The 17,050-nt window shown below is 40.1% G+C and overlaps 1 protein-coding gene across 2 annotated transcripts in view; it reads right to left on the bottom strand.

Annotated features, from left to right (window-relative positions):
* Positions 1–14,710, bottom strand: part of znrf2b (zinc and ring finger 2b) — a 68,961-nt gene extending 54,251 nt beyond the window's left edge. For both annotated transcript variants that reach the window (XR_005992162.1, XM_041792427.1), the window contains exon 1: positions 13,424–14,710. Coding sequence is in view for 1 of the 2 variants with exons in the window: in XM_041792427.1 (XP_041648361.1) it covers positions 13,424–13,823 (400 nt within the window). In the remaining variant the exon portion in view is untranslated. The remainder of the gene's footprint in view (positions 1–13,423) is intronic.
* Between the last annotated feature and the right edge of the window lie 2,340 nt (positions 14,711–17,050).

Here is a 17,050-nt window from a genome sequence, read left to right as displayed (position 1 = left end):
CTACAACCCAGGCCCCAACTGGCTATTGTAGGCTCTAGACCAGTGGTTTCCAACTATTTTCCCTTGGAGCCCTCGCTACTTGTTTCAAAGTCAAAGCGAGCCCCCCCAAGACCTTTTACAAAAAACTTTTAGCGTCATATGTTGCCAAAAATCAACATCCCTTTAATTATTCCATTGATAAAACCCTGAGGAAGTGGCTCTTCACAGGTTTTTCTTACCAAAAGACTATTGCGTTAACTGTTTATTAAGTGCTTTTTCATCATTTAACTTAACGTTTGCAAATCTAATTTTGACCACCTCGGAGCAGACAAAGCCTTGCGCCCTCCCTGAGATCTGAGGTCCTGGACCCCAGGTTGGGAACCACTGCTCTAGGCCAAGGGTGTCCAAACTATGGCAAGGGGGCCAAATGCTGCCCGCAGTCCATTTTGCAGCAAATTCTAGAAATAAAATGAAATATGGCCCACATGAGATGATGAAGCTTGTGCTCAACTATGTTGTACTTGTTAGTGTCAGGACTGAGCAGTGCTACTGTGTTGATTCTGTAAACAAACATTTTGATGAGAAGATATATTGATTGTTAAAGTCCTGATAGATCATTGCAGCAAATAGCAGTCCTAGTAGCATTTTAGGTGGGGGGGAGGGGTAGCCAGGGCCAAACAAGGCCCCCTGAAATCTGATTAGCTGCCCCAAATCCTGAAAATAACTATTTGCCTTGTCAGCCATTAACAAGCCATTTAGGTGTATTCAACCACTAAACATGTATCAACTTACACTGGATTGGTCTTACTTAAACACCCTCAAAGCAAGGAATATGAAAGTGGCCCCACCGTTCTTATATATTTCTGTATGTGGTAAAAAGTTTGGACACCCTTGCTCTGAGCAGAATAAGGAAGGCTACAACTGGCCAACTGAGATGTCAAGCTATAAAACTATGCTAATAACGCCTGGGAATAATTACATCTTTACAGCAAATACAGTGGACTATTGAGGAGAAACAGCAAATTTGAAATTATTTAACACCTGCCCATGGATCTTTATGGATAAAATCCTAATTTTAGACTAAATATATAACTGGATTTAGATTCCAGGGAAGATTTGTGTCACTTTTATTATGTTTGTTTATTTTGTTAATAACTGAATAGTTGCTGCTGGCCTGTTGGCACCACTGTACTAATGCTTTTGCTTTTCCTTCAAAACCAGTCCCTACTGTACATCCACTGTTTAGTGCAATTTACGGTTATTAAAATGTGTAACAGCCTTGTTTGTTTGTAGATCAACTTTAAGGTCAGGGCATCTCTGCAGCTCTACAGAACTTTTTATCATGTTCTTTTGTTTCACATAACTTCTACCAAGACTGCAGGCTCTGTGAATTGGATATTTTCACTTGACCGTAATGTGATCGCGATAACGTTTTGATTTATAGTGCTGCCTTATCTGTCTCCCTCAAACACACACAGTGAATAAAGCCTTTGTTTGGCCGTTCATCAGATTGTTCTGTAGGATCGATTAGCTGCAGATTGCCCTTAATTCTGTATTTATCTCAGGCATTCATGCTCCATAAGCGTTCAGCAGTGAGAAAGAAATAAACTGCCCGTTCTGTTATTTGTCAGGTTGAATGTTGTGAATGTTTCATGGTAAAGCTGCTCTTCATCAGGCTGCTCAATCTGTCTTTAAATAAACACCTCACCACCTGCTCTCAGACGCAGACATACGTGTGCATGTGCTATTGATCCCTCTGTGCAGCCTTATAGGGGAAGGAAACTTGATGAGCTAAGTTAATTATTAGGCACCTGACTGCTGACTCACCCTCACATTAACAACCTGTGTACACAACCCTCTGCATGTGTGTGTGTGCTCTGCCCATTCATGTGTGTTTGCTTTAGAAAATACACTCACCTGCATCAACACCAGCATGAATAACCCACTGCTGTTCCATTAAATAATGACATATAATATCACTAATAGGACTGTAATGCCTGCGGATGATCATCAGTCTAAATAGTCCTTGTTCAGATGCATTAAACCATTCTTGTGTGTGTACACAGTGATGACGTGGTTTGTGAGGAAAGCCCAACTGGTAGCAAGAAGTTAGCTAGTAGCTTGCAGTCAATTAAGTCCATAAGTTCTGGATCACCGGGACACTTTTAAAACCGTTTCAAAAGTTTGTAACAGGACATGTAGCGTTATAAAGACAAACTAACTTTTACCCTTATATTCCACATACTCTGTCCATGCACTCTAGAGCAGTGTTTCTGAGCCATTTTTCCTTGCCACTCCCCCTAAATGTATCTAAGAAAAGCGGTGCCCCCCCAGGACCCAAAAGAGAAGGAAAAAAATCAACATTGATGCTTAAACCCTAAATTCAAAATCATATTCATTTATAAATATTTGTATTAATTGATTATATTGTGGAAGAAAGTTGCATCATTATTGATGATTTAAATGTAATTCATTCAGCCTATTTATTTTAATACAATTAAAAAAAAACAATAATAAATTCTGTTTTTTATTTGCTTTAATTACCGTACCAAAAATGTACCGAACCATGACTTCAAAACCGAGGTACGTACCAAACCGAAATTTTCTGTACCGTTACACCCCTGTTAATGATGCTACACGTTCTTTAAAGAAAACATAGACATTCCAATGTACTCATCCATGGTAGAAGCCTAAAGTTCATGGAATAATACAGAAGTGAATGCAAATCAACCCTTAAAAAAGGCAAAGAGATCTGTTTACATACTACTCTCACTTTGGACTCAGCTGTTATTGCAGGATCCTGAAATTCCTGCATGAACTCTTATCTCTTCACTGTTCTTGTGATCTCTCTGCTCTGGGAAGAACTGAGCAGCACTAAGCTTGAGGAACCAACCCAGTGTGCCAGACAGCACAATGCAAGTTCGAGCAAAACTACAGTGCCCATTAGTGGTGGGTGGTAAACCAGTAATAATACTGTCACCAGTAAAAATTTCTGCCATGGAATGGATTTTTTTTTTTTCTAACACCGTCATCACTGGTTTAAATGCCTACGTTGTGCTGTGATGCATGCTCGAGGCATATCCGCTCCCACAGCTGGCCAAGCAAGTGATTTGTGACGGCTGAGTCCAGTCACTAGCACGTTAAGCGCCAGCATTACATGGTCAGGTAACAAACTGAACATCACACACTCTTGCCACTGTAATTAAGCACAGTTAACAGACAAAATGCATGCTCTTTCCTCTCAAAGTTCTAAGCTCTACCGCAACCGCCTGCTTGGGGCTTTAACTCAAGCTAGGCGCTGCTTTGGCTGGCCTCGGTTTGTGTAGAGCCCAGCGCTGCAGCTTTTCATCTTACAATGGCTTAAACAAGCATTAAAAGGTATGTTTTTAACTTGTGACTTCCTTTCCTAAGTCCATGGTGAGTCAAAGATTCAGGATGAGGTCTGAAAAGCTGTTGTAAACTCGATGTAAAAACTCGGCAGCCAAAGCTTAGCTAAATCAATGCTAAACACACCATGTCCATCAAGCAGCACTTCACAATAAAAGTCTGCAGCTCTTAATTTCCTGAAACGCTTTTGTTACAAACGCCTTCACCAAGAAACGTGCTCAAGTCATTAGCAGCATAACACGCATCATCAGGAAAGAGATGAAATGTGAACTGAGTGCAGTCAGACAGAAGTAAACCTGGAGAGACTTAAAAAAGCATTTTTTCTGTGCTCCTATGCTTAGACATGAATTGAGTTAATAACACTTGAATTTGGATTTAAAAGCATAATCTCTTTTTAATTTTGTAATACCACGATATATAGTCATGGACAAAAATATTGGCACCCCTGGAATTTTTCCAGAAAATACACCATTTCTCCCAGAAATTGTTGCAATCACAAATTTTTTTGGTATACACACGTTCATTTCCTTTATGTGCATTGGAACAACACAAAAAAATCTGAAGAAAAAAGACAAAATTGACATAATTTTACACAAAACTCAAAAAATGGGCCAGACAAAATTATTGGCACCTTCAACTTAATATTTGGTTGCACACCCTTGGAAAAAAATAACTGAAACCAATACTCCTATAACTATCAACAAGCTTCTTACACCTCTCAAATGGATTTTTGGACCACTCTTCTTTTGCAAACTGCTCCAGGTCTCTCAGATTTGAAGGGTGCTTCTTGTAACAGCAGTTTTGAGATCTCTCCATAGGTGTTCAATGGGATTTAGATCCAGACTCATTGCTGGCCACTTCAGAACTCTCCAGCGCTTTGTCTCCAACCATTTTGTGGTGCTTTTTGAGGTATGTTTGGGGTCATTGTCCTGCTGGAACAACCATGACTTCTGACACAGACCCAGCTTTCCGACACTAGGCCCTACATTGCGGCCCAAAATCTTTTGACAGTCTCCAGATTTCATGATTCCTTGCACACAGTCAAGGCACCCAGAGCCAGAGGCAACAAAACAACCCCAAAACATCCTTGAACCTCCACCATGTTTGACTGTAGGTACTGTGTTCTTTTCTTTGTAGGCCTCATTCTGTTTTCTGTAAACAATAGAATGACGTGCTTGTCCATAAAGCTCTACCTCAGTCTCATCTGTCCACAAAATGTTCTCCCAGAAGGATTGAGGCCTACTCAGGTACATTTTTACAAACTCCAGTCTGGCTTTTTATGTCTTTTTGTCAGCAGTGGGGTTCTCCTCGGTCTCCCACCATAGTGCTTCATCTCATTCAGATTACAACGTATGGTCTGAGCCGACACTTTTGCACCCTGAGTCTGCAGGACAGCCTGAATTTGTGTGGAAGTTGACTGAGGATGTTCATCCACCATTCCAACTATCCTGCGTAGCATTCTTTTCACAGTTACCGTCAATGGCAAGAAAAAAAATGTGGTATGATTTTAGGCCATATCGCCCAGGCCTGCCTATGCATACTATATACATACTATATACTTCTCTACTTTAGAAAAACTCAAGGCATACAGGTTGTTTTTTTCTCATATTGTAGGGATCTGTCTGTCTTCTGTTTACCCCTGCCTTCTTCTTTACTCTGGATAAGTCTCTACTTTAGCAGGACTAATCTCACACTCACAGCAGCTCCATCATAATTACTTTCAGTTAGGGTATCTAGAAATAAAGTATTTAGCATCAACTCAAAATACAGCAGATATATTTGCATGCTGCATGCAGTTGAATGGCTTTTTGATCACACCCCTGTCAGCTGAAGCCGCCTCACATGGCACAATAAATATCAGTTAGACTGGAATATTAACTCAGACGACACACAAAGATAACTCACCATTTCAAAGAAATAATTGATTAAAAATGTTATGTGAACCCACAGACAGTAAATAAATAAAACCAAAAGTCAGGAGAAAAGTTAGTTGCAAAAATGCAGGTACTCTGGCAAACAATAAAGAGATTATTTTGAAAAAATAACCTTCTATCAGCTCATGATCTGGTAAATGTTAATAGAACTTCCTGTTTTTTTAATCTGCTGGAAACTGTCCAAACTGTCTGCAGCTTTTTGTCACTTCTCCTGCAGCAGCCACCTGCTCTCAAACGCTCTCCAGGCAATGAAAATTCATCTCAAACAAGCCTATTGTCTCCTGCACAGGCTTTCAAAATCTATAGAGCTTTGTCTTCCCTCTGCAGATAAAAGCTTTCCACAATTTGAGCGGTTTAACAAAACAAACAAGCAGACAGAAAAGCACCTGCAGTATTGTCCATAAATGATGGGACGCCTTAAAAACCATCCTGTCTTTTAACTGTATGAGCTAAGCTTGAGACAGAGAGGAGCTGTGAATGCTGTTTATAGTGACATCAGAGCAGCTGATCATTAAAATATTGATCAATCTTAGCTGCAGTGACTCATCTGATCACTTAACATTCACTTACTCAGATACAGACGTGTTTAATCAATGAAATCAACGACATGCACAGGCAGCTTCACACTGTTTATCTTAACACTGTTTGCTCCAGCTCACACATGTGAGTCATCACCCTCACACATGAATGCTATTAAAGCCAGCAGGAGCCAATCACTCTGCCGGCAGCCTCTCCTTCACTGTCTGTGGACCTAAATCAACACAACTGTGCTTCCTGATTAGTGGACCCCAGTTTAATTACACTGTGGAAGCAGGCCAATCACAGGTTCAACACAAATATATCTGTATTTTTGGTGGTATAAAACCTTTTTTTATAAACATAAAATGCACAAGGTTAGAGAGATGTGTGAGATATTTGTACCAGCGTGTAGTTACAGTGGTCTCAACAGTCTGCAGTCTGCAGACAGATTGAACCATTGCAAAGCATCCTAACTGAGCAACCATTGGTCTGCACTAGTATAAGTCATCAAAACTGTTCACCATAGTCAATATTTGCTTTAGATAGCAGCCGACAGCAGTCTGAGTTCATAGTAATAACATACAGATTTTGCACAATTCATGCAGATAGTAAGGTTGTCAATATGCTCAATATTTTAACGTAAGTTGGAGTGCTGTGTAAAAGGACATTTTATCATTTCATTAAAAAATATGAGCTCATTTGAATACGATGGCAGCAACACATCTCAGAAGAGTCAGGACAGGTCAACAAAAGGCTGGAAAAGTATGTGGTACTAATGAGAAACACCTGGAGGAGCATTTTGCTATGAAATCAAGTTAATTGGACACAAGTCAGTTACATGACTAGGAGAACTTTAGAGAGGCAGAGATGGGCACAGGTCCACCACTCTGCCAAAGACTGCATCTAAAAATCATGGGAAGATTTCAGAAAAATTCTCCCCAGCATAAAATTGCAAAGACGAATATCCACCATCTGCAGCCCATGATATCATCTAAGACTCAGAGAGTGTAGAGAATTTTCTGCACACAAGGGATGAGGTCCTGAGGCGGCACTGCATTAAAAACAGAGCATGATTCTGCAATGGAGATCACTACATGGGCTCAGGAACACCTCATCGTCTGTCAGTTGACTGTGCCATCCACAAATCCAAGTTACAAATCCAGTACAGAAGACCCAGGACTGTTGAGCAGCTAGAACCCTACATCAGCCAAGAATGAGACAACATTCCTCTCGCAAAACTGACATCAAATTCAAAATGAGCGAATATATATATATATATACACATATATTAGTGCATCTCAAAAAATTAGAATATCATGAGAGAGTTCAGTATTTTTTGTCACTCTTTTCTGAAATTGAAAACCATGTATTGAAATGTATTAAATATTGAAATGTATTAAATATTTAAAAAAAAGCTCAAATGTCTCCGTTTAAAATCTAATATGTCATTTAGGCTCTATTGTTAATGAAACACATGTTTATGATGTTTGACAACATTGAAAATATTTGCATTTTGTTTTTGTTTACATTTTAGACAGCAACCCAACTTTTTTGGTATTGGGGTTGTACTTTCTTGAGACCACAAATGTTAAAGGATAAAAATTCTATTACTTTTACATTTAATAGTCCAAAAAGTTATTTAAAGAAAAAAGAAAGAAAAAAGAAAATTCAACCAAAAGCTGCCATTACAGTTTTATCAGGTGCCTTGTTTTTATTGTTTCTAAATACAAAAGATAATTTTCTACAAATAACACAACAGTTCAATGTAATTATTAGTATCTTGGCTTAAAACCATGCATTAGTGGCTGTATAAGATTATAAGACTTGTTAATATTATTTTAATCAAGGACTTTTTTTTTTTTTTTTTACATAATGTAAAAAGTCGGATCCCAACCTATGATCTGTGCTTCCCTAGGGGGCGCCAAAGACAACCAGGCTTTCTCTGCTCTACAGTGTGGTTAATACTCCGTATAAAGTCTATGCCATGGCTAAGGTGTGGTGGCCTATGCCATCATGAAAGCTACATACCTGCACACTCAGATGTCCGTCTAGCTCTGCAATACTTGGCTAAAACACAAGTCGGCAGCATGATTTTTACTGCAGTTCTACAACATATACAGGAAACCATGGCAACTAAAACCAACACTATCATGTTGGAGCTGATAAACATTTGGCAGCAGCTAATAAAACTGCATTGCAAAGAGGGGAAACTTAAGAGGAGATGGAATAACCGGCAGAAAAATCCGCTGGCAGAGGATGGGGGAGTTTTTTTTTTCCACCACTGAGAGGTGGATGCTGAAATGCCCTTTGAGTATTTTTGGTTGCTGGCAAGTATGTTTGATGAATTGTTTTTTGTCTGCAGCCATTTCTTTCACACTGGAGTACACAAGACATGCCTGTGGACATTACTTAGAGACTGGCAGTGACCTGATGCAACCCAGCAGCCCAATAACAAGGCTTGCGGTCTGTCATTTCAACATGTAGCGTCTTTTCGAGGAGGTCATGTCCGGCTATGTGCCAAGGCTTGATGCATAAGTATAAGTCAGAACTCAGAAGGCCAAAATCCTATAGGCACCTGTTCACTAAAATAATGATAGAAAATTACCCTTTTTGTGTTGAAATTCTCAAATTTCTTTCTATTGAGATTTTATCAATGGAGACTTGGGATTCCTGATGCACCTTTAAAACAGCAGTATCTGTGCTACGGGCAAACATCAGCTATTATCAAATAATGCGGTACGAACAGATATCAGTAGTCTATCTGTTGTGTCAAATCAATTTTATGTTAGGGAAGAGTTTATTTAATCGCAGAATCAAATCAGAGATATTTTCTTAGGCAGTCAGCTGTTAAACAGTGACTAAAGACATGCAAATTCTGAGCTGTTTTTATGCCAAATAAAACAGAAAATCTTGCCATAGTTGGATTGTTAGACCTAAAGAAGGGGTAAATCTTCGTGCAATCAGTACTTAAGTTCAGGGATTCTCAAACTTTTCAGGGCTAGGGACCCCTTACATGGCAGAACATTTTTGAAGGACCCCCAGATAACCCTCATGGTGATTAAACATGTTAACTGCCATTTTTACTTCTAGATGCTGTATTTTAAACTCTTTAACCTAAATACAAGCTCTTGTATAATTGAGTGTGGCTTCTCACTTTTTGCGATCCTTTGAGCAGCTAAATAAGAATCCCTCTGTGCTTTTCTGAGGTTGTGGTCTGGTTCACCATCGTGTTTTCTGGTGGATTTATTCCTCACCCTTTCATCAGAAAAAATCTTTTTTTTTTGTCCTTAAACTGCATGCTTTGTTATCAGATGACGCTTTAGCTTGGCAGGCTTCATGCCTTTATTTGTTAACACATGAAAGCACACAACACATTTTGGTCCTCCGTTGCTGTTCTCAATAAAACCAGACTCGAAATACACTATATTGCCAAATGTATATGCTCACCTGCCTTGACTCACATATGAATTTAAATGACATCCCATTCCTAATCCATAGGGTTTTATATGACGTCGGTCTACCCTTTGCAGCGATAACAGCTTCAGCTCTTCTGGGAAGGCTTTCCACAAGGCTTACATCACAAACTGATGTTGGACGAGAAGGCCTCGCTCTCAGTCTCTGCTCTAATTCATCCCAAAGGTGTTCTATCGGGTTGAGGTCAGGACTCTGTGCAGGCCAGTCAAGTTCATCCACACCAAACTCTCTCATCCATGTCTTTATGGACCTTGCTTTGTGCACTGGTGCACAGTCATGTTGGGGTCAGGAAGGGGCCATCCCCAAACTGTTCCCACAAAGTTGGGAGCATGGAATTGTCCAAAATCTCTTGGTATGCTGAAGCATTCAGAGTTCCTTTCACTGGAACTAAGGGGCCAAGCCCAGCTCCTGAAAAACAAGCCCACACCATAATCCTCCCTCCACCAAACTTTACACTTTACACAATGCAGTCAGACAAGTACCGTTCTCCTGGCAACCTCCAAACCCAGATTCGTCCATCAGAATGCGAGATGGAGAAGTGCGATTTGTCACTCCAGAGAACACATCTCCACTGCTCTAGAGTTCAGTGGCGGCGTGCTTTACACCACTGCATCCGACGCTTTGCATTGCACTTGGTGATGTATGGCTTGGATGCAGCTGCTCGGCCATGGAAACCCATTCCATGAAGCTCTCTACGCACTGTTCTTGAGCTGATCTGAAGGCCACATAAAGGTCTGCAGCTGTTGACTCTGCAGAAAGTTGGCGACCTCAGTGCACTATGTGCCTCAGCATCCGCTGACCCCGCTTGGTCATTTACGTGGCCTACCACTTCATGGCTGAGTTGCTGTCGTTCCCAATCACTTCCACTTTGTTATAATACCACTGACAGTTGACTGTGGAATATTTAGGGGTGAGAAAATCTCACCATTGGACTTGTTGCACAGGTGGCATCCTATCACAGTACCACGCTGGAATTCATCCATCCATTCTTTCACAAATGTTTGTAGAAACACTCTGCATGCCTAGGTGCTTGATTTTATACACCTGTGGCCATGGAAGTGATTGGAACACCTGATTTCAATTATTTGGATGGGTGAGTGAATACTTTTGGCAATATAGTGTAGCTGTCATCATATTTTCTCAGTTTAGCTGGTTTGGGCCTAACATCACTTGATGAAGTGAGCTGCTTAAATATTTACCTGCACACCAAATGCATCCTGAGCAAAGTGACTGATGCATGATGAGTGATAGATTTATGTCACAATCATATCTGAGTTTTTATCGGCCCAAAGCTGACATATGGGGGAGTCGTTGCTTTAGTATGGTTGTTTTATGGTGCTGTGCTCTCTATATGTATTTATTTGCTTTCTAATGACATGACTTTACGTTAATAATTAGTGGGGATGCTGAGCATCCACAATATTGATATTTGACTTAAATTATTTCTCAGACACCCCAACTTGTATCTCATGGACCCCCAGGGGTCCCCGGACTCCAGTTTGAGAACCACTGCTTTAGTTGTGATTTGTTTTGGACTTTCATTCTGATGTCAACACCACACTTAATTGGCAGGGCTTTGTTATGTTGTCATAAAAAATCTTTGGGGGTTGTAAATGTAACAAAACAGTAAATTTATTATCTGTGATTAAAGCAGATATATGAAAATCTGTAACTCATATTGATTCAAGTATCAGCGATTTCATACAAACATACAAGAGAGAACAGTTTCTGTTTGATCTGTCTAATACTGGATTTGTTATCATCTAGAATTATTTATTACTTGTGTTTGGTGAAAAATACACAAGGCGAGGAACTGCATATTAAATCGTAATCCTGGGGAAAAAAATGCAATCCGATTATTTTCCCATATCGCTCAGCCCTAGTGGGAACCTCTGCCTTAAAGTACAGATACCCTCATATACTTTCAGTTATGTATGGAGAAGTGAATCACGTGTTTTTGAAAGTCAAAAAATATTTTTTGAAAGGTTGCTAAATAATTTCTCAAGCGCCTGAAGAAATGTCTTCCAGTAGCCTACACAACCCAAAGCATTCAAGCATTCAGAGTTGTTTAGCCAGCTAACCTGACTGAAGCCATGCAGTACTGATGCTTTTATTAACCCTTTAGGCCCTCCTAGAGCCCTTTTAGGGCTTTTTGATTGTATTTTTTTGACCTTACTTTGGCAGTTATCATGCTAAGATGATGATATTTGACAAAGATGTTCATTTTTAATGAATTTTTGAAATTTCATTATCCACATTATGTTGATAGAATTTTACACTGTGTGGACAAAAAACTCACCCTCCCTCTCCTAAAGCCCTTTTAGGCCTCATTGACTACCATTAAAACCAGTTGTTTTCATTCTACTGCCAATGCAATACAGAAATAAGAAATCCTGTTGACTCACTGAGTGCCACTGACGTATATAGACATCATTTAAAAATCAACGCTTGAGTGCCATTGACGTACATATACATCAAAGTGTTTTTCGGCGGCTGCCACAAGGGGGCGCTCTCATGCTTCCTGTGAGTAATTTTGGGGCTTCTGGGATTCATAGTCGGAAAACTACAGTCGGAAGAGACCGTAGATCAAAGCCACAGAGATCAGAGGTGGAGAGGGTCACGTGGAGGTCGTCCAGTTCCAGAGTGTGAATGGCACGACAGTGACTGGAAGCATTGTTATTTATTTTACAATAAATAAAATTTGTAATACAATTTTCAGATGTCTTTTATGTCATTGAAGGCAAAATTATAACATTCAAATCACTGTTTTGCTTGACAGACTCTCTTTCACAAAAATGCATTTTTCTCAGCTTTCTAGAAAACAAGTGGTCTTTTGGTGAAACTAGCCTCTATTCAAATTCAGATAAATCAAGAACTGAACAAGGTGCAAACAAACGTTTTTTTCCATGATGAAATAGAGTTTCTTCTTTCATTTGAGCTATTCAGTGTTTTCAGAGTCATAGTACAAAATATTCTGTGGGTCTTGAAAGATGACTCAAAATGGCCAAAAACACTAACACAAGCCACTTTCCATTTTATAAAAGGGTTGGCACTCAGTGAGTTAATTCCTCTTTAATTCAGTCCTTCAGAGGTAAAAACATTTGCACACCAAAAAAATGCAGCCAAATTTTGCCATTTTCAATATTTGCAGAGAGGCATTGTGGGAGATAATAACCTTGTTTGAACTGATAGGATATATCAGATATAGATATCTATTTTAGGCATTTTCTATGGACACCAGAGTCTGGTGAAAAACCAAAATTATGAAAATGAATTCCCATTTGATATACATGATGAGGAATGGAGTTAAGGACCAAAAATTTAAAAAAAATAATTCATGTTTAATATTTCTAAATATATCCAATGTCCTAAAAGGGCTTTAAGAGGGAGAGTGTGATTTTTATCTATTTTTTTTTTTTTATTACACAAAACTTAATAGTACGTCAAAATCAGTGTTGCTGCTTATCATTGACATATCCAAGACTGATAATCCCTGCACAAAAAAAATCTGCTTTGCATTTTTCAGATAGAAAATAATTCTTTTTGTGTCAGAAAATGGGGCCTTATGTAAAGAAATTGGCATTTACAGGGTTGAAATTATGAAACATAACTCACAGGAAAACCTCACTGAGATCAAAAATCTCATTTACAAGAGTGTCCTGGACAAGAAGGGCAGCAGCACAATGACCAGAGTTACAGACATGAAATAAATAAATGATGATCAGAGTTGTTGTCAACAGATTTCTGCTGACGACCAATTATTAAATCGAAAAATTGTGTAAACATTTGACTTTGCTTTGCTTACTTTCCTTTCTTGGGGCTCTATTATTACAACAATTGACTAACAGCTTACATGTGACTGAAAACCTGGGTGCTGATTTCAGCTTGAGGCTTTCTTCACTACAGGCTGATATGAGATATTTATTGGATAAAATTATTTATTTAACTGTTTACTGTTGATCCAGAAAGTTCAAACTAGTGACCTTCTCTTCTGGTTTCAGCTCATGACATTTTGTTAACACGTGCCCCTATGACCCTGGACCATCCCTGCTATAAACAAACAAGTGTCAGTGTAACTACAGGTCATGGAGTCAGTGATCTGAGACCACACAGCCGCTCCGTCCTCTTACCTCCAAACAGGTGAGGTGAAAGATGTGCTGGTAATGATCCTATCATCAGCCGGGGACCTTCATTCCCTCCACCTGGGTGTTCTCTGTCCTCTCCCTCTTCCGGACTGCTGCCTCCAGACTCCGGAGAGCTGTAGGCTCCACTGCTGTTTGGGATATTAATCCCTGACTGAGGTCTGGTCCCAGAGCCTCCTGAGCCTCCAACAGACCTGGCTCTGGCTCCAAGGTGCTGGCTGGTGCTGGCCCCAGAGGTAGCATGGTACCTCATCCCCCCAGCGGTAGTCCTGCTAACGTTACTGCCGTTACTGCTGGCTGTGCTGGAGGGCAAGTCCGAGCCGGAGTAGGCTCTGGTCCGTCCGTTAGCAGCTGGGTTAGCGGTAGGGCTGCTCTGCTTTGCCCCCATGTTAACCTAGTGCTGGACGACTAATCAAGAGTCAAATTCAATGATGATTTAGCTTCCCACAATCATGAAAACAACATAAAGGAGTTTCTACTGTCACTGTGGAGCATGCCGTCTCTGTGCGGTTCCTCCTTCCACTGACAGCTCTCTCTTTAATTTGAGTGAGGAGCAGAGAAAGCCACAGAGTGTACTATGGTTGATTTAAAAAGCAAGAGAGCTGCAGAAGATGACAGAAAGGCAGCCAATGGATTCCAATCTTAGCCATATGGAAACTACTCTAGGTTTGTAAGAGTCTTACCTGGAACAAAATATAAATGTGTTCATGTCTGCCCTTCACGAGTTAATTTAATGAGCTGACATTTACGCACAGAGTGGTAGGTATAATAACCGTCATCTAGACATAAATCAAAATAATCGTGATTACGATTTATGCCATTATTGAGCAGCCCTATGTTAACCTCCACTGACTGCTCTGAAATATTAAAGAGGCGATCTATGCGGGACAGTGCGCCAGATTTACGCCTGAGGCAGAGCTCCTCTGGACCCACAGTGAAGAAAAGAAAGCACAACTAACTACGATAACATCCACATGACCAAAACGCCAATCAGTGAAAAGTTAAAGCAGCCATCCGCGACAGGAGCTGAAGATGAGAGTAAAAGTTTAGCAGCAGTCACCATGTTATCCCGTCAGTTGGAGTTGTGTTCGTGCTGCAGGTAACGTCCCCGTCCTGGCCGCTGTAGAGCCGCTGTCCCTCGGTGTCTGCCCTCCTCAGTGTCCGCTCCTCCATGTCCTCAGAGCGGCGCGAAGGAGTGAAGAGCCCGGCTCCTCACGCCTCCCTGCCTCACTACACGTTACCCAACAGAAGGAAGTGATGGAGGAGAAAGCCCAGTACAAAACCGTTTAATCAGAGGCAACAAGGAGACCGCACAGGCTAGCTAACAAGCTAACGGAGCTAACGAGTGTTTCCGCTCGGGAGTTTCAAAATAAAGCTGTTGACGCTTTTAACGAAACGTCTCAAAGATTTTAAAAGTTTGGGATTTTTGCGTTTTTGATTTAGGTTTAGTCTAAACCTAAATTTAGTCTAGTACACACAGTGCTTAAATTTATTAGACCACCTCCCAAAGTAAGGTTTATGCCACAGCTGCCCCAAATTAACAGCATTGTGATTACCAAAATAAATTTCCATGTTTCTGCAATGGTTAATACACCAATATGTAAAAGCTCTTTAACTCAAATAATATTTTTCATGCTAAAATATAATTATTAATGTTGTCCATGAATTTTCAAATTTACTGATTTACAAAAAAACTAAAAAAAAAATAGCAAAGCACATTATTATTTCTTGATTAATGTGTCAAATTATAGTTATTTACTTGCATTCCTGAAGAGAAAAATGAGTTTTAGTGGTTGAATGTTATGCTTGATTCATTTCTGACTTCTCAGAGAAGCCCAGTGAGCCGGCTCAAATTTGGGTATAAAAGGTGATTTCAGTTTGAAATTCCTCATTCCGGTTCAAAATGGTAAAACCTGGAAAGCTCACTGAAGATAAAGGAGTCCGCATTAAAGCACTTCATGATGCAGCTGTGGTGTAAACTTTACTTTGGGTGGTGGTTTAATAAATTTTCAAAGCACTGTATATATCTAGTATATTTAAAAATTAGTGTTAATTTTGATAGAAATCTCTTTTTTCCAGCATTTGTCAAATCTTGATTATTTTTAACCTTTATAGTTTTAGTCTAATTTAATCATCTTACAACAAAAACGCTTTATTCCAGATTTAGTCCAGAAAAAGTCCCACTTCAGCCTTTACTTGAAGTCAAGTCATTTATTTCCCTTAAACTAATTTAATCAGCCAAATAGTAAAATTACTCAAAATGTAAAACACTCATATTAATGCATTTTTAATACTTTAATTAATTTAAAATACACTGGTGAAAATACATGCATGCCTTAAATGTGCACCCATTGATATTCAAGAATACCTTGCCAAAGACGAGATGGCCGACATACATCCAACCATACCGGAAGTCTCAACCGGAAGTCCGTACGTCTAAGGTTAGGCTTAGGCATTCAAACCAGAGTGGTTAGGTTCAGGGTAAGGCAGTGGGGAAGGAGATATATTTGAGATCCAGCACCAGGGGTTAGGCTTAGGCGCGAAAAAGACTGACAAACACTGGTAGCTGAGTCCAACACGAAGAAGAAACTTCCGCTCGGGACTTCCGGCATGGATTGGATGTAAAGCGACGCCCATGTCGGCCATCTTGACTGCAGTTGGGTCCCTCTCTTGATATTTTAAGTCTGGTTTCAGATTTCTTGACAAAAATCAACTTTGCTCCTTTTTCATCAGTTTTATCACTTTTTCTAGTCTTAGTCTCGTCCTCCTCTTGGAAAATGATAGTTTAATAATCTTTTAGTCATAGTTTTAGTTGACGAAATTGTCACTGCTCCAAATATAATTAACGCTGCTTTGCTAGATTAGGTGAAGTTTTTATTAGTTAATTGTTACTTTTGTTATTTTTTGAAGTATCTGAAACGTTTTACCAAAACTCAAAAAGGTTTTAGAAAAGTCAATATTGTACTATTTTTTTAAGCACTGAAATACAAAAGATGACTAAACAAAGCTGGTCTGAAAGATAACCAAGCCCCTACAGTGGGTGATGCCTTGAAGTCAGCGCTGTACCAGGAAGAAAACCTTAAACTTACCAGCCACTTTATTAGGTACACCCTGCTAGGACCAGGTTGATAGTTAAGGCAGTTTCGTCCTCAAAACTGTCTTAATTCTCTGTGGCAAACACTCCTCAGAGATTTTGGTCCATATTGACATGATAGCATCATGCAGATGCTGCAGATTGGAACTCCTGTCCCACCACATCCCAAAGATTCATCCATCCATTTTCTATACCGCTAATCCTGTTGGGGGTCACAGGGGGCAAGAGGCGCGGTACACCCTGGACTGGTCGCAGGGCTGACATGTAGAGACAAATGACCAGGCACGCTCACATTCACACCTACGGCCAATTTAGAGTCACCAGTTAACCATGAGCTTGTCTTTGGTGGCAGGAGGAAGCCAGAGTACCCAGAGAGAACCCACGCATGCAAACTCCACACAGAAAGGCCCTGACGAAGCGAACCCGCGACCTTCTTGCTGTGAGGCAACAGTGCTAACCCCTGAGCCACCAGGCAGCCCACATCCCAAAGATGCTCTATTAAATTGAGATCTGGTGACTGT

The sequence above is a fragment of the Cheilinus undulatus genome, linkage group 8 (genome assembly GCF_018320785.1).
Source record: "Cheilinus undulatus linkage group 8, ASM1832078v1, whole genome shotgun sequence".
Classification (NCBI taxonomy): domain Eukaryota; kingdom Metazoa; phylum Chordata; class Actinopteri; order Labriformes; family Labridae; genus Cheilinus; species Cheilinus undulatus.
This window is presented reverse-complemented; position numbering and strand designations above follow the sequence as displayed.